Source organism: Neoarius graeffei, chromosome 20, assembly GCF_027579695.1.
Source record: "Neoarius graeffei isolate fNeoGra1 chromosome 20, fNeoGra1.pri, whole genome shotgun sequence".
Classification (NCBI taxonomy): Eukaryota; Metazoa; Chordata; class Actinopteri; order Siluriformes; family Ariidae; genus Neoarius; species Neoarius graeffei.
Window position 1 is genome coordinate 4,407,972 of NC_083588.1, and position 19,589 is coordinate 4,427,560.

Below are 19,589 nucleotides of genomic sequence, written 5' to 3' on the forward strand. Positions count from 1 at the left end.
TTACGAACAATATCACCCAGAGGTAACGTATATAAAGAAAAAAGCAGTGGACCCAAGACAGAACCTTGTGGAACACCAAACTTTAACTCAGTATGTCTAGAAAAATCACCATTTATATCAACATACTGATAGCGATCAGTTAAATAAGAGCTGAGCCAGGAGAGGGCCGTTCCCTTAACTCCCACAACATTTTCTAGTCTATCCAGAAGAATGGAATGATCAATGGTATCAAATGCTGCACTAAGGTCAAGCAACACAAGCAGCGAGACACAGCCCTGATCAGACGCCAACAGTAGGTCGTTTACTACTTTAACCAGAGCTGTCTCTGTGCTATGATGATACAGTTATTAATGAAGGTTATGGACTAATTAAGCCTTAATGAGCAGTTCAACAAAAATCATGGTCAATTCCTCGCCATTTTGGATTCTTTCTGGCAAATAGGTTGGTATTCCTAGGGTGGATATCGCTTCTATATATAGCTTGTATATAGTGTATATAGTTTGGAACACTGATTGCGCAAGGAGGTGGCCCGCTTTCGATCGTTCCTTCTGGACTAGACGGGGCCGGAGTGAGCTACACCATCATCGACAGTCTTGTTTCTTCTTCCTTCGATTCCAGTCAAATCTTTGAACAGTTTCTCTTCCATCAACTGCAGGATCCTTCTTTTTGCTTGATTTCCATGTGAATTAAATCTTATGGCGCCTCGTGAATCTTTTTAAACCGGTTGTCGCTTCCTTTGAGCTTCTCAGCCTCTTCTTTGCCATGACCACACTTCGATCTTCGCTTTCATTCTCTTTTTGAGCCAAAGCTTTGACACCTTGCTCCCTCTTGCTCTTTGGAGCTTGAATTTGACAATAATGTTCTCCCCGTGTCTGCGTGGGTTTCCTCCGGGTGCTCCAGTTTCCCCCACAGTTCAAAGACATGCGGTTAGGTTAATATGGGACGGCCTTGGGCTGAGGTGCCCTTGAGCGAGGCACGTAACTCCCAACTGCTCCCCGGGCGCCGTTAGCATGGCCGCCCACTGCTCTGGGTGTGTGTGTGTGCTCATTGCTCACGTCTGTGTGCATATGTGTGTTCACTGCTTCAAATGGGTCAAATGCAGAGAGGAATTTCACAAGTGTGTGATGAATAAAGTTCTTCTTCTAACACGTGGATATTTCTCGCTGTTCTTTGCTTTCTCACCTCCTGATTTTCTCCTTTGTCTTGCAGCCTTCACGCCACCTGCATTTTTATCCCCCGCTGGCCAAAAGGCCTGAAGGGGGATTATGTCGTGGTGATGTCCATCTGTCCATCAGTCCCAGGAAGGGTGCTCACCTTCTGAAATCAACTCCTCACAATTTTTGGAGGAATTTCACCAAACTTGGCAGGATTTTTTGTTATATGTCGGTGTTATTCATATTGCTATTTTGTTCAATTCAGTCACATTTTACCAGAGTTCCGGCCCTTGATTAACAACCTTGTACTTTCGCAATTTCATGAAGGTGTGCTCGCCTTCTGACATCAACTCCTCTCACAATTTTTGGACGAATTTCTCGAAGCTTGGCAAAAGGCCTTGTTATATGACGGTAATACGCATATTGTGATTTAATTTCGTTTGTGAAAAGTTTCCCAGAGTTTTGACCCTTGATGAAATAACTTGTACTTTGACAATTTCATAAGGGTGTACGTTCTTCTGAAATCAACTCCTCTCACAGTTTGTGGAGGAATTTCACCAAACTTGGCAGAAGGCTTTGTTATATGACAGTTATACGCAGATTGAAATTTCATTTAATTTGGGCAAATTTTACCAGAGTTACGCCTTTGATTATTAACAAACTTGTACTTTGGCAATTTCATCAAGGTGTGCTTGCTTTCTGAAATCAACTTCCCTCACAATTTTTATCCCCCGCTGGCCGAAAGGCCCGAAGGGGAATTATGTCGTCGTCATGTCTGTCCGTCCGTCCCGGGAAGGGTACTCACCTTCTGGAATCAACTCCTCTCACAATTTTTGGACAAATTTTACGAAACTTGACAAGATTCTTTGTTATATGTCAGTAATACACATATTGCAATTTTATTCAGTTCAGTCGGATTTTACCAGAGTCATGGCCAAGTTGCCAGTGGGGGATATTGTGCTCTCGGAGCACTCTTGTTCTGCTTGTTGAGGTCGAGTTCCGCTTGTATTTTATTTCTATTCTTGTTCCACTGAACTACAACCGACTTACTGACCCCTCTCTCTCTCTTTCCTGCAGCTTTTTACCACTTCTTCTGAAGCCCGGTGCACACAGGCGATTTTCCGTCGCTTGGTCGTGCAACTTTTTGACGCAAGCGAAACATTGCTTCATGTGCGGATATTTGCAACAGGGATTTTTTTGTTGTTGTTGTTGCTTGCGACAGATTGCAGGTATCAAACATGCTTGATATTCTGCGATGAAAAGTCGGCAGTCGCTGACTTGTAGAGATATCGCCGCATGTGTGTGTCTTTGCGATAACGAAGCGATCTCTTCCTCCAATGGCTGAGCCAATCCCCACCCAAAAAGTATTCACGTGATTTCCACGTGATTTGCATCCCCCTCCCCAAATCGCCCACTGGTCGCAGATAACGCACGCACGCAGCTACCCGAGAGGGGAAACTTGCGTCCAAAAATCGCAATACGCTTGCGACGAGAAGTCGCCCATATGTACCAGGCTTTAATCTTTAATTCCATAAAGGAATCCATGAGTTTGAGAGTTTTTGCCTTTGAATTCTACAGTGTATTGTTTCCTCTGACTGCCGCCCCGTCTGTTGTCCGTTTTGTCAGTGTTGCCTTGACGACAATTTTACTGGGCCTGGACGATTATTTAATCATCTTCCTGGATAAACTCGGATGCGTTCCTGTCAACAGTCGTGATAAAAAGTGACAAGCCTTTGCTTCTGAGAGTTGTTGCACTTAAATCACACGTATCGTCAATTTTGTTCAAAGGGAAAACTTGTGCATGTTTATAATTTTAGTGCCAAGAGTGGAAAGGAATACTGTGTTTGGAAACAGTTTCTCGATGAGAGAATCGATGTTTATGTGCATTTCCATACAAACAGGAACAGGGGATCTGGTCTGAACCGGTACGTTTGTATTGGCAGGACGAGCCGGCGGCCCTCGGGGCAGTAATTTAGTATTTTTCTGGATGTGGTTGTGGTGTGGGAGAGCTACATCTTCCACTGTATCTCATTTCTTTTCTTTTTTTCTCCTTTCAGATTTGGCCTACAACATCGCTCTCTGTCACTACAGCCTCAAGCAGTACGCCGCAGCCCTCAAGTACATCCGGGAGATCATCGAGCGCGGGATCAGGGAGCACCCAGGTCCTCATCTCGCTTTAAAAATAAGCCTTTGGCTCAGCCACATGGGTGTAACCTTTTATTTTCTGTTCCAGCATGAAGCTCTGGGCTTGGGTGTGCATCTCGAATGAAGTCATTTTCCAAAAATGAGCTTATATAACCCAGATGATATTCAGGTCAATTTAATCTGAGAAGGAAAAACACAATTTTATACGAGTTCCAGAGCTCTTTATTTGACTGATGTGTTGATTTCCAGAGAAATGTTGCTTGGGTTACCAGGAAATAAGATGCAAAATAAAGGATTAAAAGACTACCCGGCCTAAAAAGGACACAGAACAGAAAAAGGTTTGTATTCTATTTATTAATGCAAATATTAAAAAAAAAAATTTTTCCAGAACTCGGAGTTGGCATGACAACCGAAGGGATCGAAGTGAAAAGCGTGGGAAACACACTCGTGCTGCACGAGACGGCCTTGATCGAAGCCTTTAACCTGAAAGCAGCCATCGAATACCAGCTGAAGAAGTGTGAGTCCAAATTACGGGGGGAAAAAAATAATAATTGCATCAAGAAGGATTAAAAATGAAGTGAAATCATTGAATCTCACATTGTCGCTTGATGAATCGGAATCGCATCACATGAAACTATCGTATTTCAAATTCAGAAGAATTGTTTTGTCTTCTTTTTGACAGATGATGACGCTCAGGAAGCGCTGACTGACATGCCACCCAGATCCGAAGAGGTACTTGTGATTTATCATTTTTTCCACACACTCGTGTGTGTGTGTGTGTGATGATTTTGACCTCCGTCTCCATCAATAACCTGAACAGCTTCACACGCTGAGCTTGTCTTTGCAAGCATGAACTGTCAGAGGAGCCACATGCCTGTCAGCAGAGATATTTCTCCTTTTATTTCCAGTAGACATGTTCGTTCATGTGCACCGACCTTCTTCCAAGTTCATCACATGAACCTTTTTTGGTTTCTGACCAAAGAAATCATGAGCAAAATGACTTGAGTTGAAGGTTTTACATCCTCACTGGTGTGGAATGAAGGTTTCTCGGTGACACTGGTAGGAGTTGAAGGCTCGTTGGCTGTGGATCGCGCTCTCTCTCTCACAGACACACACACACACACACACACACACACACACACACGTGTGCTGTGGACACTGATGAAAATCTGCAGAGGCTTGCTTTCATTCCCAGCACCTGGAGAGCAGTAATAAACCCAAACACTGGCCCCTCGACGTCCGCATGCACTCGCTCCAGTCCCGTGGGAGACGTCTTTCGGAGAACTGAGACGTGTCCAGCTGAGTTCGCCTCAGCAAAATCACCGGATTGCAACATAAACACCGAATGTTTCTGTTTACAGCTTGATCCACGGGTTACAACATGACACGAACGATTATCCGTATTCAATGACTTTTTATTCATGATTATTTAAAGCTAATTACTGTAAATATGTGAATAGAAGGTTTGTTTGTCCTGAAGAACTCGGCGAATTGGAAATTGAAGGAGTGTGTTTCGTCGTTTGGTTCCCTCTAGTGCCAACCAGCGGTACAGTTCCTCCGAAATGGATTTTTCCAGACACAAACTGTGATTTCTCTTGGGAATTGTTCATCTCGATTCGTACAGGGCGTCACATTTGACACTGGAGATCTCATCTTCTCATTTATAAAACCACTGTTTTATAAATGAGATCACAGTGTTAAATATTCTACTGTATACAAACATTTCAACCCCAAATTGGCATCACCTGGATTACGGTGTCTCAAAATCCTTACTTTCTATAACAATCAGTCCCCTATGGGTCCATGTGGCTACGGCTTAGAAATAAAATAGTTTTCTGATCCCATGTCCATACGGTAAATATCACACATATACATGTGATTAATGAGACTCGCCTTATCTCGTGCAAGCGTCACCAAGCTGTGAGCAGCATCAGGGCTTGGAGTATTTTGGTTCCCAATTCTGTTTACTGTCTTTTGTTCAAAATCCAGTGCTGTGAACTCGATCTATTTTCAAAATCGTTAGAAAGAAAGCACTTGTTCATGAATTGCCTTCGAAGCTTTATTTAGTCCGAATGCGCACATTTTGTTTCGCAAGTGTAGTGTAAAGACTCTAAAATAAAAAATAAAATTAAACAAGTGTTGCCAGGCAAAACAAACCACTTATGATGAATATGAAGGAAGATATCGTGGGAAAAAAAAAAGGTCCCCTTTGGGCAGGGCTTTGAACCGGTTCAAGGAACGAAAACGAAAACCGGGAACTTTTTCTATTTCACATGGAACAGAAACGAAACCAGAAACTTTATTATTTTTTATGTTCCGGAACAGAAACGCTTATTAAAAATAATGGTAACCGGTTAATACTGGTTTTTATTTCGTTCCTCAAAGTTTCCGTAGCCTACAAATAAAAAAGTCATTCTTCTCCTGCGCAAGTTTCTATGACCCGCTGGGGTTCACTTCCTGTGTGACGTTCGCTGACTGAATGGAGAGAGCAGGAAGGTGGACTACTATCATGTCTCCACGTGATAATAAGTGAGTAAGTGCATTACTGAGTGTCTGAGCAAAGAAGAGCCTGAATGTTGCAACCTCCCTATTGGCTGTTTGTAAAAATGTATCAGTTGTTGCCCTTCCCACGGGAATCATCGCGGGCTCGAGAGACGAGACCTGACGAGTTAGTTCATTGGGAGCAGAACAAAATGTCTGGACACAAATTGGGTTTTCAGAAAAGGAAAGAAAATAAACGGAGGGTCGAAAATACAAAAAAGGAGGCAGAAAATGCAAAACGAGTTTTAAGGTAGGACAAATGGTTACTTTTTAAGGCAGCCCGCCGTGGCTGCCTGCAGGCTTATTTATTATAGCCCATTTAGTTAAAATAGTTGATATAAAATGTTTATAGTTATAGTTATGTGATGGTTGTCCTGATTTAGACTGGTGTTTTTTTGGGGGGGGGGGGTTTGCGCGATGTTGCACCCGGGTCCAGATTAGGGCAGAACCGGCCCTGGCTACATTTCAGGTGTAGTTTGTTTTATGGATGTATGTACTTGCATAGATGTGTACTTGATCTTCCAATATGGCGCCTAACAAAATCTCGCGGCGCGGTGACGTCATGCGGTAGCCCTCTATAGGGCCTGACTAGCCTTTGGTAACACACTAAACGAATTCTCTTTCATTTTTGGCACTTTTTCTGTTTGTGTAGATGGGAAGACATACTGAGAATCCAAATCGCCAACATTTGAAATAATAATTGTTTTGAATTATTTCTTGTCTTATTTAATGAAGGTTGTAATAGAATTAGCCTACATTTGGCTTAAGCTGGATGAGACAGAGACATAATTTTATAGCCATTTGTTAAACAGCTGACAGGGAACGTAATTAACCGTTCCGGGAACGAAATTTTTTTGTTCTAACCGGTTCGGGAACGTCTATTTAATGGTGGAACCCAAAACCGGAAACGTTAAAATTCCGTTTCTGTTCGGAACGAACCAATAGGAAAAAAATTCTGGTTCAAAGCCCTGCCTTTGGGTCCATGTGGCTCCTGGTTATAAATAAAATAGTTTTCTGATCCCATGTCCATACAGTAAATATCACGCACATATATATATATATATATATATACTCTATGAGTCAGTAGCCACAAAAATGAAGTGTAATCCAAAAATGAACAATTTAAAAATCACAGAAGTAAAATATACCAAGTGTGTGTACTTTATATTATTCTACTCTTACCTCTTACAGTTTTCGAAACTGAAACCTCCGAACCGAGGCTGACATACACACACTGTCGCCATGACCCAAACTCTTATTTCCCGGAAATGGCCCGGTGCTAGAGCTCAGTGGAACGCACTTTCCCTCTGGAATAAGCAGAAACATGTCTGAAAGCGATTTCTTTAGTCTAGTCCATTTATTTCGAACAGTGAACCGAATTGTATCCACTCACCGGCCATTTTAATCGGAACACATGTCTCCGCATTGCGCGATCGTTACACTCTTACAGCACGATGACGTAGAAACTAGCGCCTCTATATGAGGCAGTAGATACAACAAAAACGATTTTGACCTTTTTGGTGACCTTGACCGGATGACCCTTAAAATTTTGGAGGTTCTATTTGAGACCAATGCCCATCTATCCTGAAAGTTTCATGAAGATTGGTCCAGCCGTTTTCCCGTCATATCGTTAAAAAACAAACAAACAAAGAAACCCGACCGAAAACAATACCTCGCCCCCTGGTGGACTCCGTCCCTGGTGAAGTAAAAATTAAAGCGAATAGCAGAAGTTTGATATCGGCTTCTCGATATATCTGCCAAAAAAACTTAGAAGACCTTTCATTTGACCTTTCAGAAGGACCAAACAAAAGCTGTGATGATCAAAAGGTCAGTTTTCTTCAAATAAACACCACTTACAGTGGTGCTTGAAAGTTTGTGAACCCTTTAGAATTTTCTATATTTCTGCATAAATATGACCTAAAACATCATCAGATTTTCTCACAAGTCCTAAAAGTAGATAAACAGAACCCAGTTAAACAAATGAGACAAAAATATTATACTTGGTCATTTATTTATTGAGGAAAATGATCCGATATTACATATCTGTGAGTGGCAAAAGTATGTGAACTTCTAGGATTAGCAGTAAATTTGAAGGTGAAATTAGAGTCAGGTGTTTTCAATCAATGGGATGACAATCAGGTGTGAGTGGGCACCCTGTTTTATTTAAAGAACAGGGATCTATCAAAGTCTGATCTTCACAACGCATGTCTATGGAAGTGTATCATGGCACGAACAAAGGAGATTTCTGAGGACCTCAGAAAAAGCATTGTTGATGCTCATCAGGCTGGAAAAGGTTACAAAACCATCTCTAAAGAGTTTGGACTCCACCAATCCACAGTCAGACAGATTGTGTACAAATGGAGGAAATTCAAGACCATTGTTACCCTCCCCAGGAGTGGTCGACCAACAAAGATCACTCCAAGAGTAAGGCGTGTAATAGTCGGCGAAGTCACAAAGGACCCCGGGGTAACTTCTAAGCAACTGAAGGCCTCTCTCACATTGACTAATGTTCATGTTCATGAGTCCACCACCAGGACAACACTGAACAACAACGGTGTGCATGGCAGGGTTGCAAGGAGAAAGCCACTGCTCTCCAAAAAGAACATTGCTGCTCGTCTGCAGTTTGCTAAAGATCATGTGGACAAACCAGAAGGCTATTGGAAAAATGTTTTGTGGACGGAGGAGACCAAAATAGAACTTTTATAGAAGGTTTAAATGAGAAGCGTTATGTTTGGAGAAAGGAAAACACTGCATTCCAGCATAAGAACCTTATTCCATCTGTGAAACATGGTGGTGGTAGTATCATGGTTTGGGCCTGTTTTGCTGCATCTGGGCCAGGACGGCTTGCCATCATTGATGGAACAATGAATTCTGAATTATACCAGCAAATTCTAAAGGAAAATGTCAGGACATCTGTCCATGAACTGAATCTCAAGAGAAGGTGGGTCATGCAGCAAGACAACGACCCTAAGCACACAAGTCGTTCTACCAAAGAATGGTTAAAGAAGAATAAAGTGAATGTTTTGGAATGGCCAAGTCAAAGTCCTGACCTTAATCCAATGGAAATGTTGTGGAAGGACCTGAAGCGAGCAGTTCATATGAAGAAACCCACCAACATCACAGAGTTGAAGCTGTTCTGTACGGAGGAACGGGCTAAAATTCCTCCAAGCCGGTGTGCAGGACTGATCAACAGTTACCACAAACGTTTAGTTGCAGTTATTGCTGCACAAGGGGGTCACACCAGAGACTGAAAGCAAAGGTTCACATACTTTTGCCACTCACAGATATGTAATACTGGATCATTTTCCTCAATAAATGACCAAGTATAATATTTTTGTCTCATTTGTTTAACTGGGTTCTCTTTATCTACTTTTAGGACTTGTGTGAAAATCTGATGATGTTTTAGGTCATATTTATGCAGAAATATAGAAAATTCTAAAGGGTTCACAAACTTTCAAGCACCACTGTACTTGAGATCGAATCAGTAGCCTCGGCGAACCACGAGGTAAATTTCGTTTATCTTTTTATCTGCTGATTATCTTCTGATACAACGAGGTTAGAACGAGGTTTCTCTTATTTCGTTTCTGGTTCTGATTGGTTCCGAAGTTTATCAAGCAGTAGAATGGGTAATCGAACTCGATCAGGATAAGCGCTGATTGGTTACAAAGTTTCACTCTTGTTACACTCATTCTTACAACACGATGACATCGTGGCTTCTGCCTCACTTCGCCTCTATGAGGCAGTCACCACAAAAATAGTCTGAGGTCCAGTGAGGTCAGTTTTATGTGGAAATGAGCTGTACAGTAGGTTTTACTGAGCATCTTACAGAACCAGCCACAGTTCTTCTGGACACTTTGACTGTCACACTCGCGTCTTCATTTTACACCAAAACTTTTCCAGTAGCCTTCATTATGTTTTCTTTTTTCATCTGAAAAGTGCTCTCTTATGGAAGATGCTGCTCAGAGATTTACAAACATTTTTTTCCTGGAACATTTAATTTTGTGCTGGAAAATAAACGAACGTTTGGAACTCTAAAATGTTTTTGTCATGTTTTGACTCGGTCATGTCGAAGTCATAAAATAGAAGTCTGCGACAAAGTTTGGACAGAAGAAAAAAAATAGGGGAACGAAGACTTTTACACATTTTAAAAATATACCCAAATATGTTTTAGGCAGTAATTTAAAAATATCATCGATATTTATTTTTCAAAAAAGTATTGCTTAAATAAATATTTTAAAATATATTCTACATTTGTTTAAAGAAATATTTGCCAAAATGAGATTTTGAAATATTTCAGAAATACTGTACAGCCCAATATGTTTCAGAAATATTTTAAAAATCCAGCCTTTGTGTGTTTTAATAAGTGTTGGTTTCAGAAATATTTAAAATATTTCATACATTTGTATGAATGAGGATGAGGGGCGTGGCTTCTCCGATTTTTTTTTTTCCCGCCCTCTTTCAGTCTGAAGTATTTGTTTGTTTCAAGAAATATTTCAGAAATATACCTTTGATTTTCTTGGGAAATATTCTTTTCAGGAATATTTGTTTGACAAAATATTTCAGAAATATTGTAGTGATTAAATAATTTCATATTTGAACTGCTACTGCAGTGTGAAAGAGCGTTTAAAGGTGCTATTTGACCATTTTTGTGGCCCTGAAATTAGCTCCGCCCACAGCTGGATCAGACCTGCTCAGTTTTGCGGCTTTTCTTTCTTACAACTGAACTGTCTCTCGGTTCAGCAGAAATGGTTGGGATTGCTGAGGGAAGGAGAAAAGCTTTTCAGTGCAACATTACAAACTGCTGCTTTAACATCATCCTGTGAACATTTTCAATGTTGAAAAGTGAGAAATTGGATTGAGATGATGATGATGATGATGATGATGATGATGATCCTGCCGTCCTTCTCATTTGCATTAATTCTTCATTTTGTGACCGCAGGAGCTCGACGCTGTCACACTTCACAACCAGGCCCTCATGAACATGGACTCCAAGCCAACAGAAGGCTTCGAGAAGCTCGCCTTCCTCCTGCAGCAGAGCCCTTTTCCTCCCTCCACCTTCGGCAACCTGCTCCTGCTCTACTGTAAATACGAGGTGCCAAAATTTTCGCTCGAATAATTCATGTGATTTTTCGTTATTGCTTTCTCCGTGAGCTGAATTTTGCCTGGTTCTGTCATCCTTCCTCAGGGTGTTACAGATCAAGGACGAATCTCTTCCTGCTGGGAATTTGACTTGTGTTGTGTTTCAAGATGTTTGCTTTTTTTTTTGCAGTATTTTGACATGGCTGCTGACGTGATGGCTGAAAACGCACACCTCACCTACAAGTTTCTTTCGCCAGTAAGAAAAACGTTTAAGCATTTCGGGACTTTATTTTTTATAATGACTGGTTGTGAGTGTGCTGCTTGATTTATTTGTTTGTTTGTTTGTTTGTTCCTGTGTTCAGTACCTGTACGAGTTTCTGGACGCCATGCTGACGAGTCAAACCGCTCCAGAGGAGGTAGCGCCTGATTTTCTTCCCCTGAGAGTTCAACTCCTTTTTAATATGCATTTTTAAAAACAAATTATACAACCCCGATTCCAAAAAAGTTGGGACAAAGTACAAATTGTAAATAAAAACGGAATGCAATGATGTGGAAGTTTCAAAATTCCATATTTTATTCAGAATAGAACATAAATGACATATCAAATGTTTAAACTGAGAAAATGTATCATTTAAAGAGAAAAATTAGGTGATTTTAAATTTCATGACAACAACACATCTCAAAAAAGTTGGGACAAGGCCATGTTTCCCACTGTGAGACATCCCCTTTTCTCTTTACAACAGTCTGTAAACGTCTGGGGACTGAGGAGACAAGTTGCTCAAGTTTAGGGAGAGGAATGTTAACCCATTCTTGTCTAATGTAGGATTCTAGTTGCTCAACTGTCTTAGGTCTTTTTTGTCGTATCTTCCGTTTTATGATGCGCCAAATGTTTTCTATGGGTGAAAGATCTGGACTGCAGGCTGGCCAGTTCAGCACCCGGACCCTTCTTCTACGCAGCCGTGATGCTGTAATTGATGCAGTATGTGGTTTGGCATTGTCATGTTGGAAAATGCAAGGTCTTCCCTGAAAGAGACGTCGTCTGGATGGGAGCATATGTTGCTCTAGAACCTGGATATACCTTTCAGCATTGATGGTGTCTTTCCAGATGTGTAAGCTGCCCATGCCACACGCACTAATGCAACCCCATACCATCAGAGGTGCAGGCTTCTGAACTGAGCGCTGATAACAACTTGGGTCGTCCTTCTCCTCTTTAGTCCGAATGACACGGCGTCCCTGATTTCCATAAAGAACTTCAAATTTTGATTCGTCTGACCACAGAACAGTTTTCCACTTTGCCACAGTCCATTTTAAATGAGCCTTGGCCCAGAGAAGACGTCTGCGCTTCTGGATCGTGTTTAGATACGGCTTCTTCTTTGAACTATAGAGTTTTAGCTGGCAACGGCGGATGGCACGGTGAATTGTGTTCACAGATAATGTTCTCTGGAAATATTCCTGAGCCCATTTTGTGATTTCCAATACAGAAGCATGCCTGTATGTGATGCAGTGCTGTCTAAGGGTCCGAAGATCACGGGCACCCAGTATGGTTTTCCGGCCTTGACCCTTACGCACAGAGATTCTTCCAGATTCTCTGAATCTTTTGATGATATTATGCACTGTAGATGATGATATGTTCAAACTCTTTGCAATTTTACACTATCGAACTCCTTTCTGATATTGCTCCACTATTTGTCGGTGCAGAATTAGGGGGATTGGTGATCCTCTTCCCATCTTTACTTCTGAGAACCGCTGCCACTCCGAGATGCTCTTTTTATACCCAGTCATGTTAATGACCTATTGCCAATTGACCTAATGAGTTGCAGTTTGGTCCTCCAGCTGTTCCTTTTTTGTACCTTTAACTTTTCCAGCCTCTTATTGCCCCTGTCCCAACTTTTTTGAGATGTGTTGCTGTCATGAAATTTCAAATGAGCCAATATTTGGCATGAAATTTCAAAATGTCTCACTTTCGACATTTGATATGTTGTCTATGTTCTGTTGTGAATACAATATCAGTTTTTGAGATTTGTAAATTATTGCATTCCGTTTTTATTTACAATTTGTACTTTGTCCCAACTTTTTTGGAATCGGGGTTGTATATATCAGTAAAAATATCTTAAGAAAATCGTGATCCGAGTTCAATCTTGTGTTTATTGCTCTAATTCCAAGGTCAGGAAATGTTTTGAATATTTATAATATTGAGCTTCAAGCAAATGTGAAATATGAAAGACTATTTTACTTCATGTGCTCTAAATATGGAGAGGCTTTCTGTTCATCTACTTCCAGAAATATCGTTTACTCACATCAGTGGTTGTGAAACATTTTGTTGCCGAGAACTTTACACCAATCAAATACATTACATCACGAGGCAATTCAGACTCTCGCTGGCCGTGCTGTGAAAATTGTCCATGCAGACGCTCGTCAAAGTTTCCAAACCTGTCAGTGCTTAACTCTTGAATATTTTCTCTCATTAAGAAGCTTATAATCTCTGCTTCTGAAAGAAATGTATCTGGTTAAGATCTGTTCAGTACTTTGGGAGTAACGGCAGGTTGAAGTCGGTACAACAGAGTAAAAACTCTGCTCGCAGGACGTCGGGAAACTGCCGGTGCTTTTCTTTTTGAGTCACGGGAAAGCTCTCTCTCTCTCTCTCTCTCTCTCTCTCCTGATCGGTTTCTCACTGGATTACTCGTCAATATCAGTCAGATCACTTTTATAGGGATGTTCTCTCGCTCTCACCGTTTCTGATGAAGGATTCAGCAAAATTTTCCCTCTGCTAGTTTTGATGTTCTGATTCACAGGAGACTTTGAAATGAGTTTTCAGAGCTTTACCTACTTATTTTTTCAAATCAAACCGATTCCTGTAAATAAATAACTGTTTTAGAATATAACTGGAGTTGTTTTGATGAAAAATATTGAGATCTTAATGGTCGGAATGAGATTTTTAAAAACCGGAAGTCAGTTAATGTGAATTGTTTATTGGATGTGGATCAGACAGTTTTTTCGAGGTTCACCTTGAAAGCTGTGAATATTAATCGAAATAATCATTTATATTATTTCATATAAAGACTAGTAGGCCCTACTGAGAAATACAAATGCCTACAGAGCACAAAGAGGGGATTAGAAATAATCTTTTATTCCTTTTTTATTGAGTGTACCGATTTAAAGTTTTCACCAAATTAGCATCATTAATACTCAGGGAATACTAATTTGCATGATTGGTTTTCACTAATTTTTCAAACTTTGTATTCAGTATCCAACCATCTATGTTCCTGCCAATTTCCATGTGAATATCTTGAAAAATCGAAAAGTAATTCAGAAAAACACCCCATTTGATCTCATTGGTTAATGAGGCCCGTTTTGGACCATGTGATCCTCATACAGAATATTACGGCCGTTGAATAAAAATTAAGCCTTTATTCAGTCTTTGACTTGTAACATCTCAAAAACAGATAAACATATTTTAATTCTGTAAAAAGTTTGTTCTGCATTCAATTCTGAATTCAGTGAGAGCACTTTCAAGCAATTTGGATTGAATTTGAATTTTCATACTGAACATTAGGTCTGAAGTTGATTTCAAAGTTGAAGTTGGTTCAGTCGAACGTCCCTTGCTTGTTCTGTTCCCGTCTAAGTCAGGGACGTTCAGTCGTCTGTCGTGAGAGTTCCTTCAAAACTCAAGTTTTTGTGTGTTTTCTTTTCCAGGCCTTCCGGAAGTTCGACGACATGGCAGGAAAACTGACGGAGCAGTTACGCAAGGTCACCAAACAGGTTACAGTTTTTTCCCATTTGCCTTCCGAAGTGTGATCGTGCGTGTGTGTGTGTGTGTGTGCACACGCGCGCCTCCATTTAAGCTTGCCAACAGGGCATTAAGTCAGGAGTAAATCACTCAGACGTGTGCTGTTCTTGGAAAATAATCTCATCTCATCTCATTATCTGTAGCCGCTTTATCCTGTTCTACAGGGTCGCAGGCGAGCTGGAGCCTATCCCAGCTGACTACGGGTGAAAGGCGGGGTTCACCCTGGACAAGTCGCCAGGTCATCACAGGGCTGACACATAGACACAGACAACCATTCACACTCACATTCACACCTACGCTCAATTTAGAGTCACCAGTTAACCTAACCTGCATGTCTTTGGACTGTGGGGGAAACCGGAGCACCCGGAGGAAACCCACGCGGACACGGGGAGAACATGCAAACTCCGCACAGAAAGGCCCTCGCCAGCCACGGGGCTCAAACCCGGACCTTCTTGCTGTGAGGCGACAGCGCTAACCACTACACCACCGTGCCGCTCATTGGAAAATAATCAACAACATGAATCAGAATCTGAGTTCCTGTTCCCAAAACAAAGTCGATTAGTTTCCGATAACAGGAAGTCACAGCAATTTGTAGACGATTATATATATTTTTTTCATTGATGAAAGAATGATACGTCATACTTTTTATCTGTTTATAGTTGCCTTGAATCATTTAGCTCTGGTTATCATGAACATTACGCTCCAGCAGCGATAAACAGTTATCTTTATCGTAGAATCGTCAAAAATGATTTCATGAAAAACACTAAAAGCTGTTTATGTCCTTGAAGGTGCAGGAAGCACGACGCACCCGGGATGACGAAGGTCTCAAAAAAGCAATTGAGGATTATGATCAGCTTCTCGAAGAGTACGTGTTTAAACATTTTTCTCAGTGTAGTTATCAGAACGAGCTCCACTGGAAGTTTTCCTCAGCTCCAATTTGAGGGTTTTTTTGTTCTTGTTTTGTTTTTTTTTGCAGATACATCCCTGTGCTGATGGCACAGGCAAAGATTTACTGGAACCGCGAGAACTACAACATGGTGGAGAAGATTTTCCGTAAGTCGGTGGAGTTCTGTAACGAGCACGACACGTGGAAGCTGAACGTGGCCCATGTGCTCTTCATGCAGGAGAACAAGTACAAAGAAGCGATCGGGTTCTACGAGCCCATCGTCAAAAAACACTACGATAACGTAAGTGCACGGTTCAGTGACGCAGATTCAACATTGAAAAGTTACTTTGGAAGGGAATAGTGTATGTACACGACCAGTCAAAAGTTTGTGCCCCCAAGATTTAACAGATTTTTCAGCGTCTGAAAGACGCCGAAATTTCATTTTAACATCTTAATTATTGTTATCAGTTAAAAAATATTAAAAGCGAAACTGAAGACATTCAAAGAGAAGGAGTGCACAAAGAAGCAATAATACTGTGAATAAAGATTTTTTTTAGGCATAAATGTCTCGGGGCCTCTGAATTCTCTCCTCCCCCCAAAAAATTTTGATTTTTTTCTTCTGTTTTTTATTTAATTTTTTTTTTAACTTTTATAAATTCTTATGATGTGAAATCATTTAGAAAAGAGTCTTTTACAGATAAAATGTTTGTGATGAGATGAAATCTGGATTTTTTTTTCTTTTTCAAATTACATTTTCTTTTCTGTGCTCACTTTTCTCATTTTTATCTTAATGTTTCAATTTTTTTAAAATCAACTTTTATGATCAGAAATTAAAAAGAGCCTATGTCGGGACCTGTGATTTTTTTTTTTCCACCATAAAATGGAACATGAAATCAATTTTTTTTTTTTTGTTTTGGAGTTTTTTTGTTTTTAGTTTTCTCTTTTTTTCCAATTTTATTTATTTTTATCATTTCAGTTTGTTTCAAATAATTCCACAAATTTTCCTGCCTTTTTTTTATCTTAATTTTAAGATTTAATTTTTATTCTTTATTTTCAGTTTTATACAGAAAATATTTCAGGACCTCTGGATTTTTTTTTCCTTCAAAATTGCATTTTTTTGGCGGGCATCGTGGCTCAGGTGGCTAAGGCGCAATACCATAAATCCAGGGACCCGGGTTCGATTCCGACCCGAGGTCATTTCCCGATCCCTCCCCGTCTGTCTCTCCCACTCATTTTCTGTCCTGTCTCTACACTGTCCTATTCAATAAAGGTGAAAAAAGCCCCAAAAAAATCTTTAAAAAAAAAAAAAAATTGCATTTTTTTCTGTTTCCAGTTTTCTCTTTATTTTAATTTTGAGATTTTTAATTTATTTTTACAGGAAGAAATAAATAATTCAGCAGTGGCTCTGACACTAAAGTGTTTCTGACAGAACTGAAATTAATTTTGACTTTTTTTTTCATGTAAATTTATCTCGACTCGCAATGAAAAAAATATATATGTACTGTATGGTGGTGAGACAAATTTTAAAAAACTCTTTTTTTTTTTTCTTTTGCATGGTTTTTGTGTCACATCCGTGTCACAAAAGTGTGTATCCTTTGAATTCATCTTCTTTTTGTTCATTGTGATTCTTCCTGTGATTTTTTTTTTTAGAGGAAAAAATGTTTTTGATTCAGTTCTAATTTATGTCGCACTTTATTGAGGTTTTTATTTGACTCCCCCTCGTAGAGTTCTAGATCACAGACTCAGCAGTGAGATTTTGAATAAAGGATTGATGTTAATCTTCATAACGAACAGGAAATAAAGAACGTCCGTAAACCAGGTGTCGGATTTGTATTGAAGTTGTGTGTGTGTGTGTTTGTTTTCGCTCACTAGCTGGAACAGTGTAACATTCAGGAGTGTCCCTGCAAAAGAAAGCCTTCGGTAAAACACGTGCCAGCATGTGGACTGTTTGACTGCATGGGACGTTCAGTGTGGTGTTGGAACGTTGCTGTGTCCATCTCACTGTGGTTTGACTGTGTTTTATCGATCGTCTTCCTCTGACTGAATGAATAAACTGCCTGTTTTTCCGTCTCGTAGATCCTCAACGTCAGCGCCATCGTTCTGGCGAACCTGTGCGTGTCGTACATCATGACGAGCCAAAATGAAGAGGTGAGTCTTCACATGGGATTCAGAGCTGAACCTCAGCACACGTTTAAAAATGCAGCTCAAAGTCATTTACAGTGTGAGATAAAAAAAAATAACCAGGAAGAAAGAAAGGTCGCTCAGGAAAGAATGAAAATACAATCAGTAACAGCAGTGACACAAAAAACAACATGGGGAAAGATATAAAATATAAAGAATATATTTGCAAAAAGTATAAAAAAGGAATACAAATAATATAATATTATTTGAAGAAAAAGTCAGAATATGAAATTTCTAAAGTGAAAAAATTTTATTTACATACAGAGCAACAAATAAGAACAATTTAAACAAATGTGGATGTGAAATAAAAATGTATTAAAGATTGAATAAAAGTCCAATATAAGAGGATAATCTAAAATTCAAAGGAATGTGCCAGGAGAATGGGGTAAGCGAATTAAATACTAAAGGATAAATAAAATATACTAAAGTAAAAAAAAAATTAGTGTTATCATCACTATAATTACTCTTTGTTTATTTGTTTTTTCATATCTGATTGGTTATTGGTGCAAACCAGACCTTTGGTTCATTCGGAGACATATGAAGCTGTTCTCGCATAAAGAGATTTTAAAAACTAGTTTGTTTGTTTAAACAGTGGACTGTAACGAGGTTGTCGAGTTTCAAAATCAAAACGTTGTTCTCTTCAGGGGAGGCTTTGCCACGTTAATTGTGGAGGTGCCAATAATTTTGAAACCAGAAAGAAATATCTGTATCCTGTTTACAGCTTCTACAGTTTCATAGATTTCACTGAAAAGGTTGATGGGAATATTTATGCCCATTCGTTTTTGTCAATTTTTGAAGGGTGCCAATAATTCTTGACGGTTGTGTGTGTGTGTGTGTGTGTGTGTGTGTGTGTGTGTGTGTGTGTCAAGGCAGAGGAGCTGATGAGGAAAATCGAGAAAGAGGAAGAGCAGATCTCGTACAATGACCCAGACAAGAAGGTGTTTCATCTGTGCATCGTTAACCTGGTGATCGGGTAACGCATCAGTTTTTCATTCGGAGCTTTAAAGGTGCCGTGTGTAAAGTTGAAAAATAATCCTGGGACCTCAAGAATTTCACAGATTTCACAGGATTGCCCTGATATACAGTCGGCTCATTTTTTTGTGTGTTTGTTTGTTTCATGATTTCTCATTTCAGGCTTGTGTTGACATGCAGAACCTTTCCTTAAAGGTGCAATAAGTGATTTTTTTTTTTTTTTAATTCTAAGAAAATTAACCTGCAAAAAATTGTCAAATGTGATACGAAATAATTATTTTTGCAAAGCCCTCATCACAAGTGTGTTATGAAGCTGAGAAAAACCGAACTCCTTTTTGAACGACCTGCCCCAGCGGCCCTTCACTCCACCCACCATGTCTGTTATGTATCAGCATAATACAGTATAACAAATGTGAAGGATATTTATCAATAAGAGTAAAGCAACACTCTGAATAAATAATCCGTGATGTCATGACTGTCCTCGGTCATGTGAACGGGCGGAGCTTTGTGTACATGGGCGTGAAGTGGGGGTGGGGCGAAGGAGGGAAAAGTTGTTCCAATGTTGTTGTACTTTACCTACGTCACCACTAGAGGTCCAGTCTTGACGAAAGCACCTTTAAATGATGATTCAGCGATGTGGATTGGAGGGGTGAAGGGGTGGGGAGAAGGTGCGGCAATCTTAAAAACAACAAACAAGTGCAATTTGTTGGTTCAGTCCCGTATTAGACTTCTGTTTAACGATTATTCCACGAAATCAAGTCGTACATGAGCTGATCGCGGCTATAATCCATGTACGACGAGATTGAATGGAATAACTGTTTTATTCTATCTGCATTCACTAAAT

The 19,589-nt window shown here is 40.0% G+C and overlaps 1 protein-coding gene across 4 annotated transcripts in view; it reads left to right on the forward strand.

Annotated features, from left to right (window-relative positions):
• ift70 (intraflagellar transport 70) overlaps window positions 1-19,589 on the forward strand; it is a 37,958-nt gene that overhangs the window by 14,794 nt on the left and 3,575 nt on the right. Inside the window, exons 6-16 of one of the 4 annotated variants that reach the window (XM_060901139.1) lie at window positions 3,212-3,316; window positions 3,688-3,816; window positions 3,982-4,031; window positions 10,780-10,932; window positions 11,110-11,175; window positions 11,282-11,335; window positions 14,613-14,678; window positions 15,501-15,571; window positions 15,683-15,893; window positions 17,669-17,740; window positions 18,643-18,746. In XM_060901139.1, the coding sequence (XP_060757122.1) occupies window positions 3,212-3,316; window positions 3,688-3,816; window positions 3,982-4,031; window positions 10,780-10,932; window positions 11,110-11,175; window positions 11,282-11,335; window positions 14,613-14,678; window positions 15,501-15,571; window positions 15,683-15,893; window positions 17,669-17,740; window positions 18,643-18,746 (1,081 nt within the window). Of the gene's footprint in view, window positions 1-3,211; window positions 3,317-3,687; window positions 3,817-3,981; window positions 4,032-10,779; window positions 10,933-11,109; window positions 11,176-11,281; window positions 11,336-14,612; window positions 14,679-15,494; window positions 15,572-15,682; window positions 15,894-17,668; window positions 17,741-18,642; window positions 18,747-19,589 lie in introns of all 4 variants that reach the window. The other 3 variants (XM_060901140.1, XM_060901141.1, XM_060901138.1) reach the window with 3 other exon arrangements.